A 15,857-nucleotide genomic window follows, 5' to 3' on the forward strand; every position below is an offset into this window, starting at 1 on the left:
GCGGAGAGGCTCCCTTATATGTCCATATCCGCCTTTCCTGTCGTCGACGTGCCCTCAAATCGCTGGATTTGGATACCCTACTAGTTAAGCTCTGTGCCGACAATTGTCTCAACCATGTTCGACGTGAAACTACCCCTTGAAAAGGAGACTACGTCACCTTTTTTGGACCAAGCATTGCGTTCTTGGACGAAACTGCAAAAGTGTCCAGAGGAAACTTCTGTTCTTTTGGATGGCGAAGGTTTAGATATACCTAGCGTTGTCGCTGTTGCCAGGTAGGCTCAGATTCCAGCTCTTGTCAAACCAACCTAATTCTTCCTGCTCAGATATCATGGGAGAGCTGCTACCAAATTGGATGGCAATATTGTCGAAAGAGTCAATTCAAGTGTGAAATGGCTCCGAGAATACCTCGCAAAAGGCTATGATGTCTACGGTTGGTCAACACATTAATCTTACTTTGGAAATATAGCTCATACTATCTAGGTGTGACCACCGGGTTTGGCGGCAGTGCTGATTCGCGCACTCTGGATTTCCACGGCCTTCAGGCTGCTTTGCTACAATTAACGCAAACGGGGATTCTGACCGAATCCGACTTCTCACCCGAAAAGGCTAACTACGATACTGGATTCCACAGCATGCCAGTCACCTGGGTGCGAGCCACGATCGTTGTGCGTTGCAATCACTTGCTCCGAGGGCACTCTGGCGTGAGATATGAGATTATCGAAAACCTCCTCAAGCTGCTGAACCTTGGAATGACTCCAATCGTTCCACTGAGAGGTTCAATCTCTGCATCTGGAGATTTGATGCCATTAGCCTACATTGCTGGTATCCTCGAAGGTAATCCGGATATCAAAGTGCACTGGGATAAGGATGGGCAAGGGACCACGACCGTCATATCTGCACCGGAAGCTCTGAAGGTTGCTAAGTTGGATCCGATTATCTTGGGCCCTAAGGAAGGGTTAGGCCTGCTTAACGGGGCGGCAGCGTCCGCAGCAGTGGCAAGTCTGGCCTTGTATGACACCAATCAACTCGTTACCCTCTCTCAAGTCATTGTTGGAATGTCCTGTGAGGCGCTACTAGGCAATGCCGAAAACTACCACCACTTTATCGCTGCCATCCGGCCTCACAGCGGTCAGCTAGAGATTGCTCGAAACATTCGACACTTTGTGCGTGGTTCCTCCCTTCTGGAAACCTCTGAAACCAAAGACCGCACCCGTGCCGGTCTATTCCAAGACCGCTATGCGATTCGTGGTGCGTCACAGTGGCTGGGTCCTGGACTCGAGGATCTTCTTCTCAGTAACAAACAGATCAATGTTGAGTTGAACTCTACCCAGGACAATCCTGTGATTGACACAGAGTCAGGTGAAGTGTACTCGGGATGCAATTTTCAGGCTGCCTCAGTCACAACAGCAACAGAAAAGACGCGCCTAGCGTTACAAATGATGGGCAAAATGCTGTTCAGTGTGTCTACCGAGCTCATCAACCCCGATTTGAACCGAGGACTACCTCCCAACCTCACGGCTGATGATCCAAATCTCTCCTTCACCATGAAGGGAGTTGACATCAACATGGCAGCCTACATGTCAGAGCTTGCCTTTTTGGCTAATCCAGTTTCATCGCATGTTCAATCAGCAGAGATGAGTAATCAACCGATCAACTCACTTGCCCTGATCTCCTCGAGATATACCATGCAGGCGGTGGAGACTTTATCCCTGATGTGTGCAGCCCACCTTTACGTTGTCTGCCAAGCTCTTGACCTTCGAGTCCTCAATGTCCAATTTCAAGATGCGATGGATGAGGAAATGGAGAAAATCACCCGCGATATTTGTGATCAGCTTACCAGCGAGCAGCTAGGCTTTCTCCTGGCATCTTTGTCAAAGGCAGCTCGCAGCTCCTGGTCTACCTCCGCACGGGAGAATCTTCAGCTCCGTGCGCAGCTCCTTGGAAATGAAGTCGCAAATCCCCTAATGACCTTTATGCAGAAATATGGGTCCAGTTCTTCTCAGTATCCGGATCGTCTTTCTGCAATTGTAGAAGTCAAGGCCCGTGTTTCTGCTGCTTGTGAGGCCCTCTATGCAACAATGCGAACAGCAGCCTACTTGGAGCCGCAAACCGAAAAGTATCTTGGAGATGCCTCCAAGCTACTCTATCAATTCGTTCGACGCGAGCTACAGGTTCCCTTCCATACGGGGCTGGCTGAGCACCCAACTGTGGAAGAGGGACTCAAACTGAACCGGGAACGCAAAACAATCGGGTCTTGGATCTCTATCATCTATCAAGCCATTCGCGGGGGCCAAGTTAGGACTACACTGATGCAACTGGCGGATTGCTTCCATCATTGCCGGGAGACAAAGGTGGTGGAGTGAAGAGCGAAAGGCACATCAGACCTTACCCTAAAGCGCAATGCTTGAGCTTGCTCCGCTGAAGACTTTGCTCTTTATGCTAATTGTTTAAGTGCCCTCCTAAATAGATTGTTGCATAAAGCATTACATTTTTAAGATAGTCCTTTCAACAATGCGAAACTATCTGTTTTAGCTCTGGCGTGAAGCTCTATCATACCGTACTCATTATGGTACCCTACACAAGTGGTTTTGATCCCAGTTTCTACAAGGTTATGTACCGAGAGTAGTAGCACTCCCCATTTCGGGGCTGTTACTATAGCCATCTGGCGTAGGCAGCTACTAAAGCGCTGTCAGTTCGTAGGTAGCTTCCTTGAGTGGAAGACGTTATTACCGCTCCCACAAATCACATCTACAGTACCTTCCTAATATGCTCATCTGCATTATACGAGATTTCAACAGCTTCGAGGAATATCGATGTTCAGTGAGGCAAGGAATTTCGCCTCAGGAAACATTCCTACATTCTTTTCACGTAACTCGCTCGCCCTTGTGAGCTTTCCGATGGCCAGGCTTGATAGAAATAAACTTTCCTGAAATCAAGGAAATGCCCTACACATCCCTTGCATTGGTATCTGCTAGTTGACCACGCCATGGGTCTCTTGAATATTTGAACATTCAATTCATTGGATCTTGAACTTCATGACAGCCCACTTCTCCTTACAGGTGATATGTTCAGCTATCTTCATGAGCATTGCTGATTCACTGCATCCGAAGGAGACCTTTGCTCTGTTAGTTTTAGATCAATTGTAGCTACCTACTATGCAGGGGGTGCTGGTTTGGTGATGTGGTATGTTCGTGAACCAAGACTTTTCTGATTTCCGGCTCGCCAGCGGTCATATTTTCCATCAGCACCCGTCACACTCCAGCGCATTGTGACTTTCAAAGCAGAGATGTTGCTTGTTCAGGTTATCCTCATATCCGTGCTTGCGGTCTTGGTCTGGCACAATAAGTTCCTTGCCAAAACTCTGAATACCATCATTTCAGCGCCTATTAATGTAAGTCCCACGTTGCTATTGTCCAGAATCTTGATTGACAGAGACCTTGTTAGGTCTATCTGTGCTGGAAGCACCCGGTCAAGTCCCTGAACAAACGCACGAACATACCAACCTGCCCATTCCAACTTCCAAATGGGCAAGGGAACGTCAAATTTGCGGAAGGTCGAGCCTATTCTCGCGCATGGGCAAGCACTTTTGGCCAACTATATCGTATCTGGGCTGGTACCACCCCTGAAGTGTATGTTTGGCACAGCCCCTCTAAAGTAACAGCAAACAGAGATCACTGACAGCTTGGAGGGTCCTCACCCGTCATGAGCATATGCCCGTTGTATTCAAAGACTCCCACCTACACACCAAGTCCTTCAATTTTGACGCTGGTTGGCTGTTTGGCGAGCTTGTAGGGAAAGCCGTTGGCCTTCTGAGTGGTGAAGATTGGAACCGGGTGCGAGACGTCTTTGCTCCTAGCTTTCATCGAGCCAAAGTCGACGAATTTCTGCCGGTCATGCAACGACGTGTCAAACAATGCCTTGATGAGCTGCATGCATCACCTAAAGTCCACGTGAATGGGGTTTTGACCGTCAGTCCGGCGGATGATCTCCGATTGTTATCATTTTGGATTCTCTGTGATATCCTGTACGGGGACATAACGCCAGATATGGAAGCCAACTTGCTCGAGATCGTGAGGGAGAGGGAGCAGGTCTGGGCAAAAGTTACTGCTGGGGGGCTCTCCCGCCTTTCCATCGGGCGACACTTGCCAACTGCTTCAAAACGAACACTCAAGCTCTTTCGCTCACACTGGTACCAATTCAATCGACAGGCTTGCAATCGTGCCCGCCAGTCCTTTGATGGAAAACCCCCAGTCTGCGCTTATTATGAAGCGGTGGAACGCCAAGAGCTCACTGAGAGAGAAATGCTCGATACCATGGATGAAATCCTGTTCGCCAACCTTGATGTGACAATTGGCAGTCTCTCTTGGGTGTTGATATTCATGGCTACTCATTCCAAGATTCAAGATGAGCTACGAGAAGAGATCCGCAGAAACTTCTCTGAGGAGTCTCCCGCTCTCTGGGATCAGTACATCTCGCGATCATCTACACTCTTGATGGCATGTCTTCTGGAATCAGCTCGTCTACGACCGATTGCGTCATTCTCTGGCGCACAAAGTCCACCGACAGACCGCGAAGTAGACTCGTACGTTATACCTGGAGGAATGAATGTCACAGTGGATATCCACGGCTTGAACATTGACGATCCCTCTTGGGGAGATGACCGCGATCAATTCAACCCACGGCGATTCCTAGATGCAAAAAACCAATCCGCTTTCCGGTACCGGCTTTGGCGATTTGGGTTTGGTCCGAGACAATGCCTCGGTAAATATCTCGCTGACCTGTTTTTGAAGGTTCTCTTGGCCCATATTGTTGAGAATTACCACATCGAGATGAAACATTCCTCGCCTGTATCTTTAGATGACCTGAAGGGGAATTCGGCAGGTTGGATCAATCTCGCTGCGGAAGATGTCGTCTGGGTGCCCATCAATCGTCATTTTTGATCAGTTTAAATAAGTAGTAGCATAGCTGTTCTTTGACCAGTGCCACTATAAATCTCAGCACTTGATTGTTCAGTTTTTCTATCTGTAACAACATTTAATCCTTGAATCTTGATATATAGAGAGGGAGAAGGATCTTTGAGAATCATGGGTTCTGTCTAGGAAGAGGGCAATATTATAGCTCCAGAACAAAGATCCGACAACGAGCGGTCGAACAAAGAGGTCTATACTAGCCAACTGATCTGTTATCTTTTATTTGGCCAAACGGGCATCAGGCTAAAGGGGCACCAGGATAAGTGGGCAACAATTGTCTGACTATTGTGCATTACTGTTCTGAAGCCTATCGATGAAAGAATAAAGACACTGCGTTCAAGCAAATAGGCGCACGTCCTCCTGAGCAAGTCTAAGATCTATAAGCTCTGCTTTCTCAAGAAGTCGCCTTCCACTGTGCGCCAAGAGACTGCTTCAAGCCTTTGAAGTCGTTCACCCGGTGCATTCCTTCTGCAGGAACGTTGACTGGGATATATTCCTTATGAGATAGGATAGCTTCAACAACAATAGGAAACTCCTCGTATGCAGACGACTGGCAATCGTGCCCAAGGATCCATGTTGGCCGTGGAGTTTTCATCAGGTCCGGGTTCTTTTTAATTGCATCCCAATCTGGCTGATGCCATGAATCGTGGTTCTCCTTGCCGCCGGTTTGGATCAGGGTCGCTCGTTGATGCCTGCCCAGAAATATTAGCAAAATGAACACGAAATTAAAACAAAGGGAAGTATCAACCTGATCTTTTCCGCAGCTTGTAAGCCGAGGGGCACGTTCTGTTTCCCAGCAAGCTCTAAAGCAATTGACAACACAGCCGCATCCTCTATGGCCTGACTCGCGCCTTGACCAGCCATAGGAAGATAGGGATGGGCAGCGTCTCCTACCAAGAGAACTCGCCCTGCGGGCGATAGCCATGTCTCGAGGGGAGGTCTTGTGAGGAGTGGGAAATTGATCGCTTTTCCAGCCGGTGTCCGCTTGATTATCGGAGCAATCCGGTCCCTACAAGGCCATTCCTTGATCTGCTCAAGCACATCTTGGACATTAGCCGGGGCGGTCCAGGACTCTCGAGCATTGCCGTTGGGGTCTGCATGGGTAAAAATCCACATCACAGCCTGACCCAGCTTCACAGTGCACATAGTCAACTCGCACCCCTTGCCCACGAATGCTAATGCTTGGTCAGTTTTTCCTGCGCCGGCAAGCAACCAGTTTGCCTCGGGGTCTGAAGCAATCTCATCAGCATCGAAATATGCCCGGAATGCAGCATATCCCGAACTCACGGGCGACGGATCCATGCCCGTGACGAATCCTCGGGCTTTGCTATGAACACCGTCGCAAGCAATTACACAATCCGCCGACATCTTCAGATCATTGACTATCACACCGGCGCTTTCGCCTGTCTCGAAGTATTCTGACACTCGCGCATTGAACTGGACTAAAATTCCGAGCTCTTGTGTGTGCTGGTACAGGATATTCGCGAGGTCGCACCGGTTCAAAAAAATCCATCTCCTTTTCGGAACCCAGTCATCTCATTCGTCACGATGAAATTCCCCGCCTGGTCGTGTATATCGACCGCTCGGATATGGCTCACCTGGGCCTCGAGCTGCCGGTGAACCTGCCCATTTGTTCCCCATTTTGAGACAACACGGGCCGCGTTAGTTCCAATTCCAATGCAATCACCTTTTTTTAATTAGACGCACTCTTGGTCGGATCGATGTATATTCAGGACTGGCTCACCTTGAGCTCGTGGTGAGGAGGCCTTTTCGAGAATCGTGACTGAGTGACCTTTGCGATGGCATTCAATGGCTGTAGCTAATCCTCCAATTCCCAACCCAACAATAATAATGTTTATTCCACTAGATCGAGGCTCAGCGATCGCGTCCGGACCGCGTACCGATGATACCGTCATGAGGAGGGCCAACGCGATGTGAGATATTTTTGATGGAGGTAGAAAAGAGGGAAGGCTGTCAATTAAATTGACTGCGTTGTTAGGTCTAACAAGGCACGCTAGAAATATGCAAGGGTTAAGGAATTGCATAAATTGTGGCAAATGCCTAATCAGTCCACCCATACCTTGGACGGCTATTTTTATGGATAGGAGGAGAATTTCATCACACCGCCAATTCTACAGAATTCATTGGATGTTGATATACCAAACTGGGACAATCTGAACAGGCGCAGCAAGCCATGCGCTATTGTTGTGCTTCCTTGAGTCGTATCCTCCCGGCAGACTTGACAGAATAGCATTCCTATAGCCGAAGTAGGTCCCGAGAAGTCTGACTGTTGGTACGGCGACAAGGTGTTGTAGCGTAGCATTTGCATCAGGCGGATTGTAAGGAGACCAGCTGGGATGACGGATGTCTACTTAGTCTACTTGCTTTCGTCCGATTGTTGTCGAGAGGAGGTGACCTTGATTCAAATTATTGTTGCCGAGGCTTAGGTTTAGATAAAGAGTCATAAGGTGCTGAAATCTTCAAAACAGCTAGGAACGGCGGCCTTCAGCAATAAGTGAACCTAATTTACGGTGATCAAAGACAAATGTTCAATGCTCTGCTATTGTAATTGTGTATCCTATAATGTGCTATAGAGAGGTCTCAATCCTATGTTCGAATGCGAAGTTTTTCATTCAAGGAAGCAGATCCCCTTCTGCTAATTGATTAAGCTCCTATTGTCGTCCTTAGCTTTGAGTTCGCCTTTCGCGAGAATAGGTGAAATTTCGCGAAACTAATGCAGTCTTCACTTTCTAGTGGTATCTCATGTGAACTTTGAAAGGGTTGGACTCCGACGAATGATGTCTTGATATATATGGCAAAGCAAAACAAGAGGTGGACTCAGCCAACATCAAGCTTACAAAGGCCGTCAATGCTAAGGTGAGCGGTCTGAGCTAATTGGATCATAAGCTAAATACAGAGCTAAGAAGATAAATTGGTTGGAATTGTAGGCTGCTGGTTGGTAGCCCTACTATCCGCGAGGCCCTATCCTAGAGCGCAGTATTGATACTTGACCTTCGCTTAGGAAAACCGCGCATAAAGGGCGCATAGAGGTATGCTTTTAGCATCGCGAGCTAGGTCTATAGAAAACCTCGGTTATGTAAATATAAAACAAAAAACAAAAACATACAACAGTGAGGATTCGCTGGTGGTCACCCACCCAACTACTAACTCACCGGCGTGTGGCTTAAGTACGGCTGAGCGGACGGGAAGCCCTGTTTTCCACACCCTATGGTCGTATGTGTTGAGAATATACTAGAAAGGTCTTATAATATGTCTCGCAGCCTATGTGAGACTGCGAGGCGACTATTTCGCATGTGTGAACTGGCACGAGGCTCGGGCCTCGCAGTCCGAGGTCACATTACCTCACATGATCCTCCAGTTGTATGTAAACAGCCTACGGACTAGAGGCTGGGGTCTTGGATGCCAGCGAATAGTTCAGCATTGAACCACAGTACTACCTTCTCCATTCTATTTCCCGAATCCATCTAAGTCCCAAGACCCTCGTAACGGGTCTTACAGAACTATACTAAAGGCACGGTTACCTTAGGTCCGTCGAGCATTTAAGCAACCGAAATTTATTTTTCCCCCGTAACTATTCGAATTAGGCCTAAAGATTTAGGTGAGTCTAAATGAACTGTACTCGGTTTTTCCTGTATGTAGTGGTTATCATTTTGTGGGATAGATGGTTTCCCAAAGGTCCGACGGTTCGCTTATAAGCCTGGCTCTCTCGTCTTACGGTCTTGACGGAAGATATAATCAAGCCCTAACCTCCTATCTAAAACTCATCTCTAGTAGAATTAGACCTAGGGTGATTATAGGGAGTAAGGACCGCCTGTTCCCATTAAATTGCACGGTTCGGTAATTCTCTATACAGACGCGAGATGGCCTGTACGTCTAGTACATATAACATGAGATTTGCTCTATATCATTCCAGTCAATGAAGCTCCTAGCACATACGACCATAGGGTGTGGAAAACAGGGCTTCCCGTCCGCTCAGCCGTACTTAAGCCACACGCCGGTGAGTTAGTAGTTGGGTGGGTGACCACCAGCGAATCCTCACTGTTGTATGTTTTTTGTTTTTTGTTTTATATTTGTACTTCTATAAACCTGGTCACGACGTCGGTAAGGTCTCAGGAAGGTCTCCCTGGTGTCGACGACTACGGAGCTTTTTATCTTCTTACTAGCATTTTTTTTTTACCGGAATTTCAGATCATCGTCCCTTCCAGTATCTATGAGGAACATCGATTGTCTTTGTATGCTAGGTAGTGAGAGTGGACAAGATGAAGCTATTGACTAAAAGACCATGAAAATACGCTCAACGATCTTACTCTACCGATCATTAAGTGAATACCAGTGTTGACGTTCTTCCTACTAGATATTCTTGAATATTTGCTTTCTCGGCCAACACAGAGGACGAGACGATTCCTCTGCTGAGTTTCTTTTGTGACGATGGCTGGCGATGGAGAACAGAGATGGACTACGGAGCTGTTGGATAAATGAATGGCAAGACAGTCTTGCAGGCGTCTGGTGAGCTCAATCAATAACAAACTATTTCGAGCCAAATTTCTACTACGAGCCAGCTCTGACATTATGACTATCACCAGGAGGTACTACTCAATGGGCCTGGTGGTCTCCTTGGTACAAAGAGCTTCTGGGCACCGGGGCGGGTTGTACTTATATCGACCAGTCGAGAACATTAGGGTGCACAGTCGCCTCCGATGACCAGGAGGTCTACACAATTACCATGTGTCCATACAGCTTCGCCCAACCAAGAAGAAAGGATTCCCTTAGTGCTTGGCGCTCTAAGGAGAAAATCATAGCCGACAACACACCACTGCGTGCAGCTGGTTCAGTACCCGGTACTTTGATGCATGAGATAGCACACTTGGTCACGAAACATGGTGAGTTGGCCTTCTGCTTTTTGCGCGATCTTCAAACCCCGTGACTGATAATCATGAATTGGGTTAAAGTTGTCATCGATGCGGCACTCGCCAGCGGGGCTACAGCTTATTACCCTACAAATGCTGCTAAACTTGCCCTGGAATCAAAGGCGAAAGCCGTTAAGAATGCTGATACCTATGCATGGCTTGCCACCTCTATGTATCTTGATCAATGTGACTGGTCATGAATGATCTGCGCTCAGAGCGCCAGCACCTCAAGTGTCTCTAAGCGATCAAGCAATCAGACCAGCACTGATATGTCTCTTATGCGAAAATCAAACTGACGCACTTTGTTCCCTTGTGTATGGTCAGGATTGCAAGGTGATCGGGAGTAAGCAATATGTGCTATGGTGAATACTCAAAAGATGACTCGAGGAGGCGCTAGCGGAGGCGCTCCAAGTCGATGTCGAAGCTGGAGTTCGTTCACGAACTGCCAAGGTGTACCAGATGCAGTGTTTTAAAAGCCGAGGTGGGTTGATAAATGTGAGAGTCCATTGATTCTGCTTTCAGTCTATCTATCTTTCTATATGTCGAAATGTGACCTCTGTAACACGTTCAAAAGGAAATTGTTGTTATCCCGTGCAACCTGCGCTGCCTTTCTATTATAAATCACCGGAATCAGCTTCGAGGTCTGCCATATCATGGGGCAGGCATTCCATCGTGTTAGGAGTTAGTGAAGGAGGCTCTGGTACGTAGTTCTCCGGTACATAATGAACAACCTCCACAAATTCAACATGCAGCGATCCATACCCGATCATCCCAAGATCCTCCAGCTGGCCAAAGAAATATAACATAACGTCCCAAGGTGGCCTCCCGCGTGGATTTTACCTCATCTTTTCTTTATAGACTCGTTCTCCTTCCTCGTTGACGAACTTGAGGAAGTAAACAAACCGCCTTGCAGTTTGTCCCCGGTATTCACAAGTGCCCTCTTTCCACATTATAGGAATTTGGCCCTCAAGCGCCGCCGAGGGATATTGAGCTGGGTTTTCCCCATTGATGTGCCAGCAAGGTAACCCTCTAAAATTTTCAATAGAGGAGATAGTCTCCTGATCTAAGACTACAGGGAAGTAGATTGTCAGGACCTCTTAAAGCATTTGTGGAGAAGAGATCGGGTGGGCGGCTATGATATGCCCCCCAATTAGGTAGCAGGCAGGCAACTTCTTGGCTCCATGAGCGAGTCGCAAGAGCTTTATGTAATCTAAGGCAAAGTTCTGAAGTACGAAACTCTTCCCTGTCTCTACTGGTTCTCCATTCTAGTAGTTTGTTAATGTTTAGACATTCAGAAGACGGCATAGCAAGCATCTTTTCACATCGAGAAGGTAAGACTGCTTACCGATAATCAACCACTCAAAATCCCTTGGCTCATGCGGACGGCCTCGGGCGATACCGATGCATTCTTGGAGTTTTTGGATCTCTTGGAGGGTAGCTAAAAGTTCATCGCTATTAAGGATAATACCATTGGGTGGATATTTAAGCGATATCCATTCTAGAAGTCTGCGGCTCTGAGGTAGCATTTTCGCTGGATATGGATCTTTGGCGTTTGTATTCTTGATAGTGTTGTTGACAGCATGCAAGTCATTCTGTTTCTTTGATGCTTGTTTCGTTGTAATCTTCTCGGGATTCTTTGCACTGGCACGTCCGGCCGATCGAGTAGTGACAGGCATAGTGTGGGACAGAGTGTGAATGAGTGATTCGAGATTGTTTCGGTACTTAAGATCGGATGGTTTCTTTGGCAGGAGCTTGTCAGGGGCCAGGCGATGCCAAGTGGGGGATGTCTTAGAACCACCAGCAGGACATTTGCAACCGAAGCGGAGTCTGAAACGAAAGTGGGAAATTAGGTGTGGCGTCGAGCGGCGTGTCGCTGAAAGCTACAGTGGAAAGGCGACCGTTTCTAGTGCCAGAAGCTGTCATTTTCGGCGTCATTTTCACTGGTCCTTATATTCTATATGTAAACTAGAATTCAAATATATAAAAACACGCATGGCAGAAATAATTAATGCCTTACAAACAACAGAAAGTCAGACATAAAAATTACTGAATCGCCTACATTCACAATAACGAAACCCAAAATCAAAACCAAATAGAGTCTACGAACCATAAAGAATGCAAAAAATAGTAATAATAGATACTTGAATGTCTTGCTAAGATGCCGTTTCATCAATATGAGTCGACCTATGTAGCCGGAGTGATAACCGGAGATGCAAAGACAAATTAAGATAAGAATATGCACTGCAAAAGCGTAAAGCTCGAAAAGTTCACGAAAACCTCCCCCCGCCAAACCATATGCCTGAGAACAAAAAAAGTGAGAGAAAAGGAATAAATGACCATCCTCCAACGCCGTTACCGTGCGCGCGGCGCAACCCTGTTCGTATGCACGAAAGAAGAACGTTTTTTTTTTCAGTTACCCTGACCACCAGAAGGAGGCTGAGCACCGGGCATGGTACCCTGGCCCATCATGAAACCAGGCGGCAACATGGGCATGCTGGCGAAATTGAAGCCATAAGCAGGAACGGCAGGCGCGACACCGGGGTTCGCGTTGGACATTTCAGGCTCATTGCCCATTGGTGCACCGTATCCCTCGCGCTCACGACGGCCGCCAAAGCGAGTATCATGGTTGGGGTTAGGGTTGGTACGTGTGGAGATGGGGCCACGCTTGCCGCCAGTGTCGGTTGCGATGCGGCGACTGATCGCCTTGGATGACACACCAGCGCCAATTTCAATGTCGGGCTCTTCAACAACCATGCCGGATTCGATCTCGCGACCGCCAGTACCTCCGTACTCGGCTGTGACCATCCACTTGCGATCAGCCTCTGTCAAGCGGTCAATCGGGATCACGCTGACTCCGGTTTGGTAGTCGCTGCAGTCACGGGGGCCAAAGCCAACACCCCAACGAGTTCTCAGTTGCATTTCTCCGGTGCGGTAAGATTCCATTCCATCGCGTGCCTGGGTCGCATCCTTACGGCTAACCATCTTGATGAAGGCGTGGCGCTTGTCCACGTTGACAATGCAGGTCTGAACGACTCCAAATTGGCCAAACAGCGAGCGCAGGTGAGATTCTGAGGAGGTGACACCGCCAACGAACAGAGTTCGGCTCAACACCTTCATCATACCCTGACCAATGGAGTAGTCCCATTCGATGTACTTGGGACCGGGAGGCGGCAGGTTGGGATCCTTGTTACGGGGAGGGGAAGGCGAACGACGTCTAGCACCGCGCGCACCACCAGGAGGGCTGCGCTGACGGTACTCATTGCGACGGCCGCGTGCATCGCGCGGGTCCCCGCCACGACGACCAGGCGAGTCCCCGTGGTATTCTCCGTACACGGGGCTGTCACGGCGACGAGAAGAAGGCGAAGCAGTGCGGCGTCTGTCCCAGCCGGGAGAGCGAGAACGACGACGGTATCCAGTAGGAGGAGAGCGAGGGTACTCGCGGCCTCGGTCATCCATGTTCTGAGAGTCGGGACGACCCCATCCTCCAGCATTCGGTCCTTGCATCTGAGGGAATCCAGGCATTGCAGGCATTCCAGGCATGCCTGGCATACCGCCGGCGCCATTTGCACCGACAGAGCCGAAGAGTTGGAGAGCGGTTGCCCACTGATCTTGGGGAATGCCCTGAACGATGAATGTCCGAAGGAGCTCAAGTTGAGCAGCAGAGTTCGGGTCGAGTCCGGGCGCGGCAGCCTGAGGAAGCATCGCAGCAAGTGGGTTTGCGGCGGCCATCGGGTTGGGGGTTCCACTCTGGCTCTGCGGCTGGAAAGCATGGTTCTGGGTCATGCCGGACATGCCCGCGAATAGGTTGGCGGCCGGGTTGGCACCGTATGGGTTGAGAGCGGCAGGCGCCTGCGAAGTGAAATCGACTGGTGCAGCCGGAGGGAAAGCGCCCAGAGAGTTGGCTGGGGCAGGAGCTGACGGCGCAGCTGGTGCGGCAGTGTTGTTCTTGGCCATGTCGGCCAAAGCTTTCAAAATGCTCGAGGTATCCGGGGCGGCGGCTGACTGCTGAGGGAGTCCAAGTGGGTTCGCGGTCGGCGCAGGGGAGCCCTCGGGGGTGTTCGATTCGACGTTTTGAGCCGCGTTCAACTTGTCTTTGAATGATGCGAGCATCGGTGCCGGGAATGTGGCACCACGTTCCCAGATATCGACCAACTTCTTGATTTTGTCCTAAAACGAGGCATTATACGTGAGCTATGGTTCCTGATGGTTGTGTAGGGGCGCGATGGCCTCTTCAGTCTGAAGAGTATTGGGGGAGGTATGATACAGCATGTACGGCATGCGTGAAAGAGGTTTACCCTTCTTCTCCCCCGCCAAAGCTGTGTGATATGATGTTTATTGTAATACCAGGTTTCTATAACATACCTTTTGATCCTGAGGCGCGTTGTTAATGATATCATTCATGAGAACAGGCAATAGATCGGTCACTCGCTTGACACCGGCAGCAAATGTTCCATCAGGCGCATCACTGCCTGGAGTGTGGCCAGTCTTGCGTGCAGCCTCTACCCATTGTCGAGTTACTGAGTCTACGACATAGAGTACGCCGAGCTTGTGTGAGCCGGGGGCTTTCTTGAAGTGTGTGTAAATCTTCTGAATAAGAACTGATTCATTCTGTAGGTCATGATTAGCACATAGATTAAACAAAGCAGGTCGGGATCGAGGAAGTGAAAGTCGACCGAAAGAGGAAAGGCGTACCTGCACGTTGGCTGTGCACAAAGATGTGATGCCACCAATCTTGGATCCTGATACGCCAGGTGGCTTCAGGGCCAGCATGGATTGGAGAAGATTCTCCAGTTCAGCTACTGCGGAAGACATAGCTGAAAAAGGCTAAAGAATTTTTTTTTCACGCGACAAGAGTTGCGAGAGAAGGAAAGAGAAAGAAGATATTTTGGACCACGGGTTTTATGCAGTTGAGTAGAATCAATGAAGATTCGGCTTACTGCGAGAGAAAATCGCAAATCCCTCAAGTATGGCAAGATATTTTGTTTTAAGCGGGATCCTGTCGGTTCTTCACTACAGACTCCACGAGCGCATTCACTGTCGAACCAGAGAACTGCCGCCTACAGCTGAGATACAGCCTAGCGATATTGTATCCAGGGGGTAAAACGTTGCCTGGCGCCGAGTACGAGAGTACGGGGGGAGTACGGGAGATGTACAGCCTAAAGCGTCTTGTGCAAGTGAAATCCCAGGGGAAAAGAAAAACCAGATAACGGGTTTACGCGAGTCCAGAGTAAATCAAGATGGACTGGATTCGAAAACTGATGAAAAGAATGAGGGTTGATGATGATGAAGGTAAGAAAGAGACATTCAAGGAGAGAAAAGAAAAGGGAGACAGAGTCTGCAACAGATACGCTAGTCCTATCATGGACATGTCACGTGGTGATTGCATCTCTTGGTCGATCTGGTATGCCGTAGTGCCTTTTGGGGGGGCTTTTTCTGCCAGAAAGCCCCAGTTGATTGTTATTATGAAGGTCAAGTTCAATGATTTTGAACTTCACCAATTGAAGTGATACTTGATCTGAGTGAACCTTGAATTACTTAGTGAGATACTGGTCTCACCATTACCGTGCTATACTTATTTAGTTCTTTCATTCTTTGTACTTCTATTTAGGACTAACTACCTAGTACATATATATTATATCGGAGCTGAGTACACGCTAAAGGTCTATTCTTCAACCATCTAAAGCAGTGGATACAATAATCATAACATATGGGGTTTTTTGGGAGAGAAACCAAGTTTCTTCAAAAACCAATGTCAAAGAAAGTATAAAAATAAAAACCACCAGGGCAATAACAACGAGCCGAGGAAGCCGTGGACATGTCATCCCTTTTACCAAAAACGTGATCTTACTTGATGTACTGCCCTTGGATTCCGCCCTGATCCGACCTCGGTGAACCATTTTAGTTGAACGTTCCGATATATAACGAGATACCTAATGTTCAGTTGATCAACTTTACCTTT

General features: G+C 48.4%; 6 protein-coding genes across 6 annotated transcripts; 3 read left to right on the forward strand and 3 right to left on the reverse strand.

The window, feature by feature from the left end:
- Positions 1 to 114: 114 nt before the first annotated feature.
- On the forward strand, positions 115 to 2,363 carry N7529_002929 (uncharacterized protein; the record flags this gene model as incomplete). Its single annotated transcript, XM_057238457.1, has 3 exons — positions 115 to 272; positions 324 to 430; positions 481 to 2,363. The coding sequence occupies 3 exons, from the start codon at positions 115 to 117 to the stop codon at positions 2,361 to 2,363; spliced, it is 2,148 nt and encodes a 715-aa protein (XP_057101068.1).
- A 923-nt stretch (positions 2,364 to 3,286) lies between these two features.
- Positions 3,287 to 4,940, forward strand: N7529_002930 (cytochrome P450; the record flags this gene model as incomplete). The annotated part of the gene is made up of 3 exons (XM_057238458.1): positions 3,287 to 3,391; positions 3,445 to 3,629; positions 3,689 to 4,940. The coding sequence occupies 3 exons, from the start codon at positions 3,287 to 3,289 to the stop codon at positions 4,938 to 4,940; spliced, it is 1,542 nt and encodes a 513-aa protein (XP_057101069.1).
- Positions 4,941 to 5,364: 424 nt separating this feature from the next.
- On the reverse strand, positions 5,365 to 6,886 carry N7529_002931 (FAD-dependent oxidoreductase; the record flags this gene model as incomplete). The annotated part of the gene is given in 4 exon segments (XM_057238459.1): positions 5,365 to 5,662; positions 5,719 to 6,486; positions 6,498 to 6,657; positions 6,715 to 6,886. 4 exon segments carry the CDS (start codon positions 6,884 to 6,886, stop codon positions 5,365 to 5,367), a joined length of 1,398 nt encoding a protein of 465 aa, XP_057101070.1.
- A 2,828-nt stretch (positions 6,887 to 9,714) lies between these two features.
- N7529_002932 (uncharacterized protein) lies at positions 9,715 to 10,098 on the forward strand (the record flags this gene model as incomplete). The annotated part of the gene is made up of 2 exons (XM_057238460.1): positions 9,715 to 9,871; positions 9,941 to 10,098. 2 exons carry the CDS (start codon positions 9,715 to 9,717, stop codon positions 10,096 to 10,098), a joined length of 315 nt encoding a protein of 104 aa, XP_057101071.1.
- A 1,083-nt stretch (positions 10,099 to 11,181) lies between these two features.
- On the reverse strand, positions 11,182 to 11,574 carry N7529_002933 (uncharacterized protein; the record flags this gene model as incomplete). Its single annotated transcript, XM_057238461.1, has 1 exon — positions 11,182 to 11,574. One exon carries the CDS (start codon positions 11,572 to 11,574, stop codon positions 11,182 to 11,184), a length of 393 nt encoding a protein of 130 aa, XP_057101072.1.
- A 733-nt stretch (positions 11,575 to 12,307) lies between these two features.
- On the reverse strand, positions 12,308 to 14,710 carry N7529_002934 (Nrd1 complex RNA-binding subunit; the record flags this gene model as incomplete). The annotated part of the gene is made up of 2 exons (XM_057238462.1): positions 12,308 to 14,065; positions 14,261 to 14,710. The coding sequence occupies 2 exons, from the start codon at positions 14,708 to 14,710 to the stop codon at positions 12,308 to 12,310; spliced, it is 2,208 nt and encodes a 735-aa protein (XP_057101073.1).
- Positions 14,711 to 15,857: the final 1,147 nt, after the last annotated feature.

Source organism: Penicillium soppii (genome assembly GCF_028829465.1).
Source record: "Penicillium soppii strain IBT 18220 chromosome Unknown utg000003l, whole genome shotgun sequence".
Lineage (NCBI taxonomy): Eukaryota > Fungi > Ascomycota > Eurotiomycetes > Eurotiales > Aspergillaceae > Penicillium > Penicillium soppii.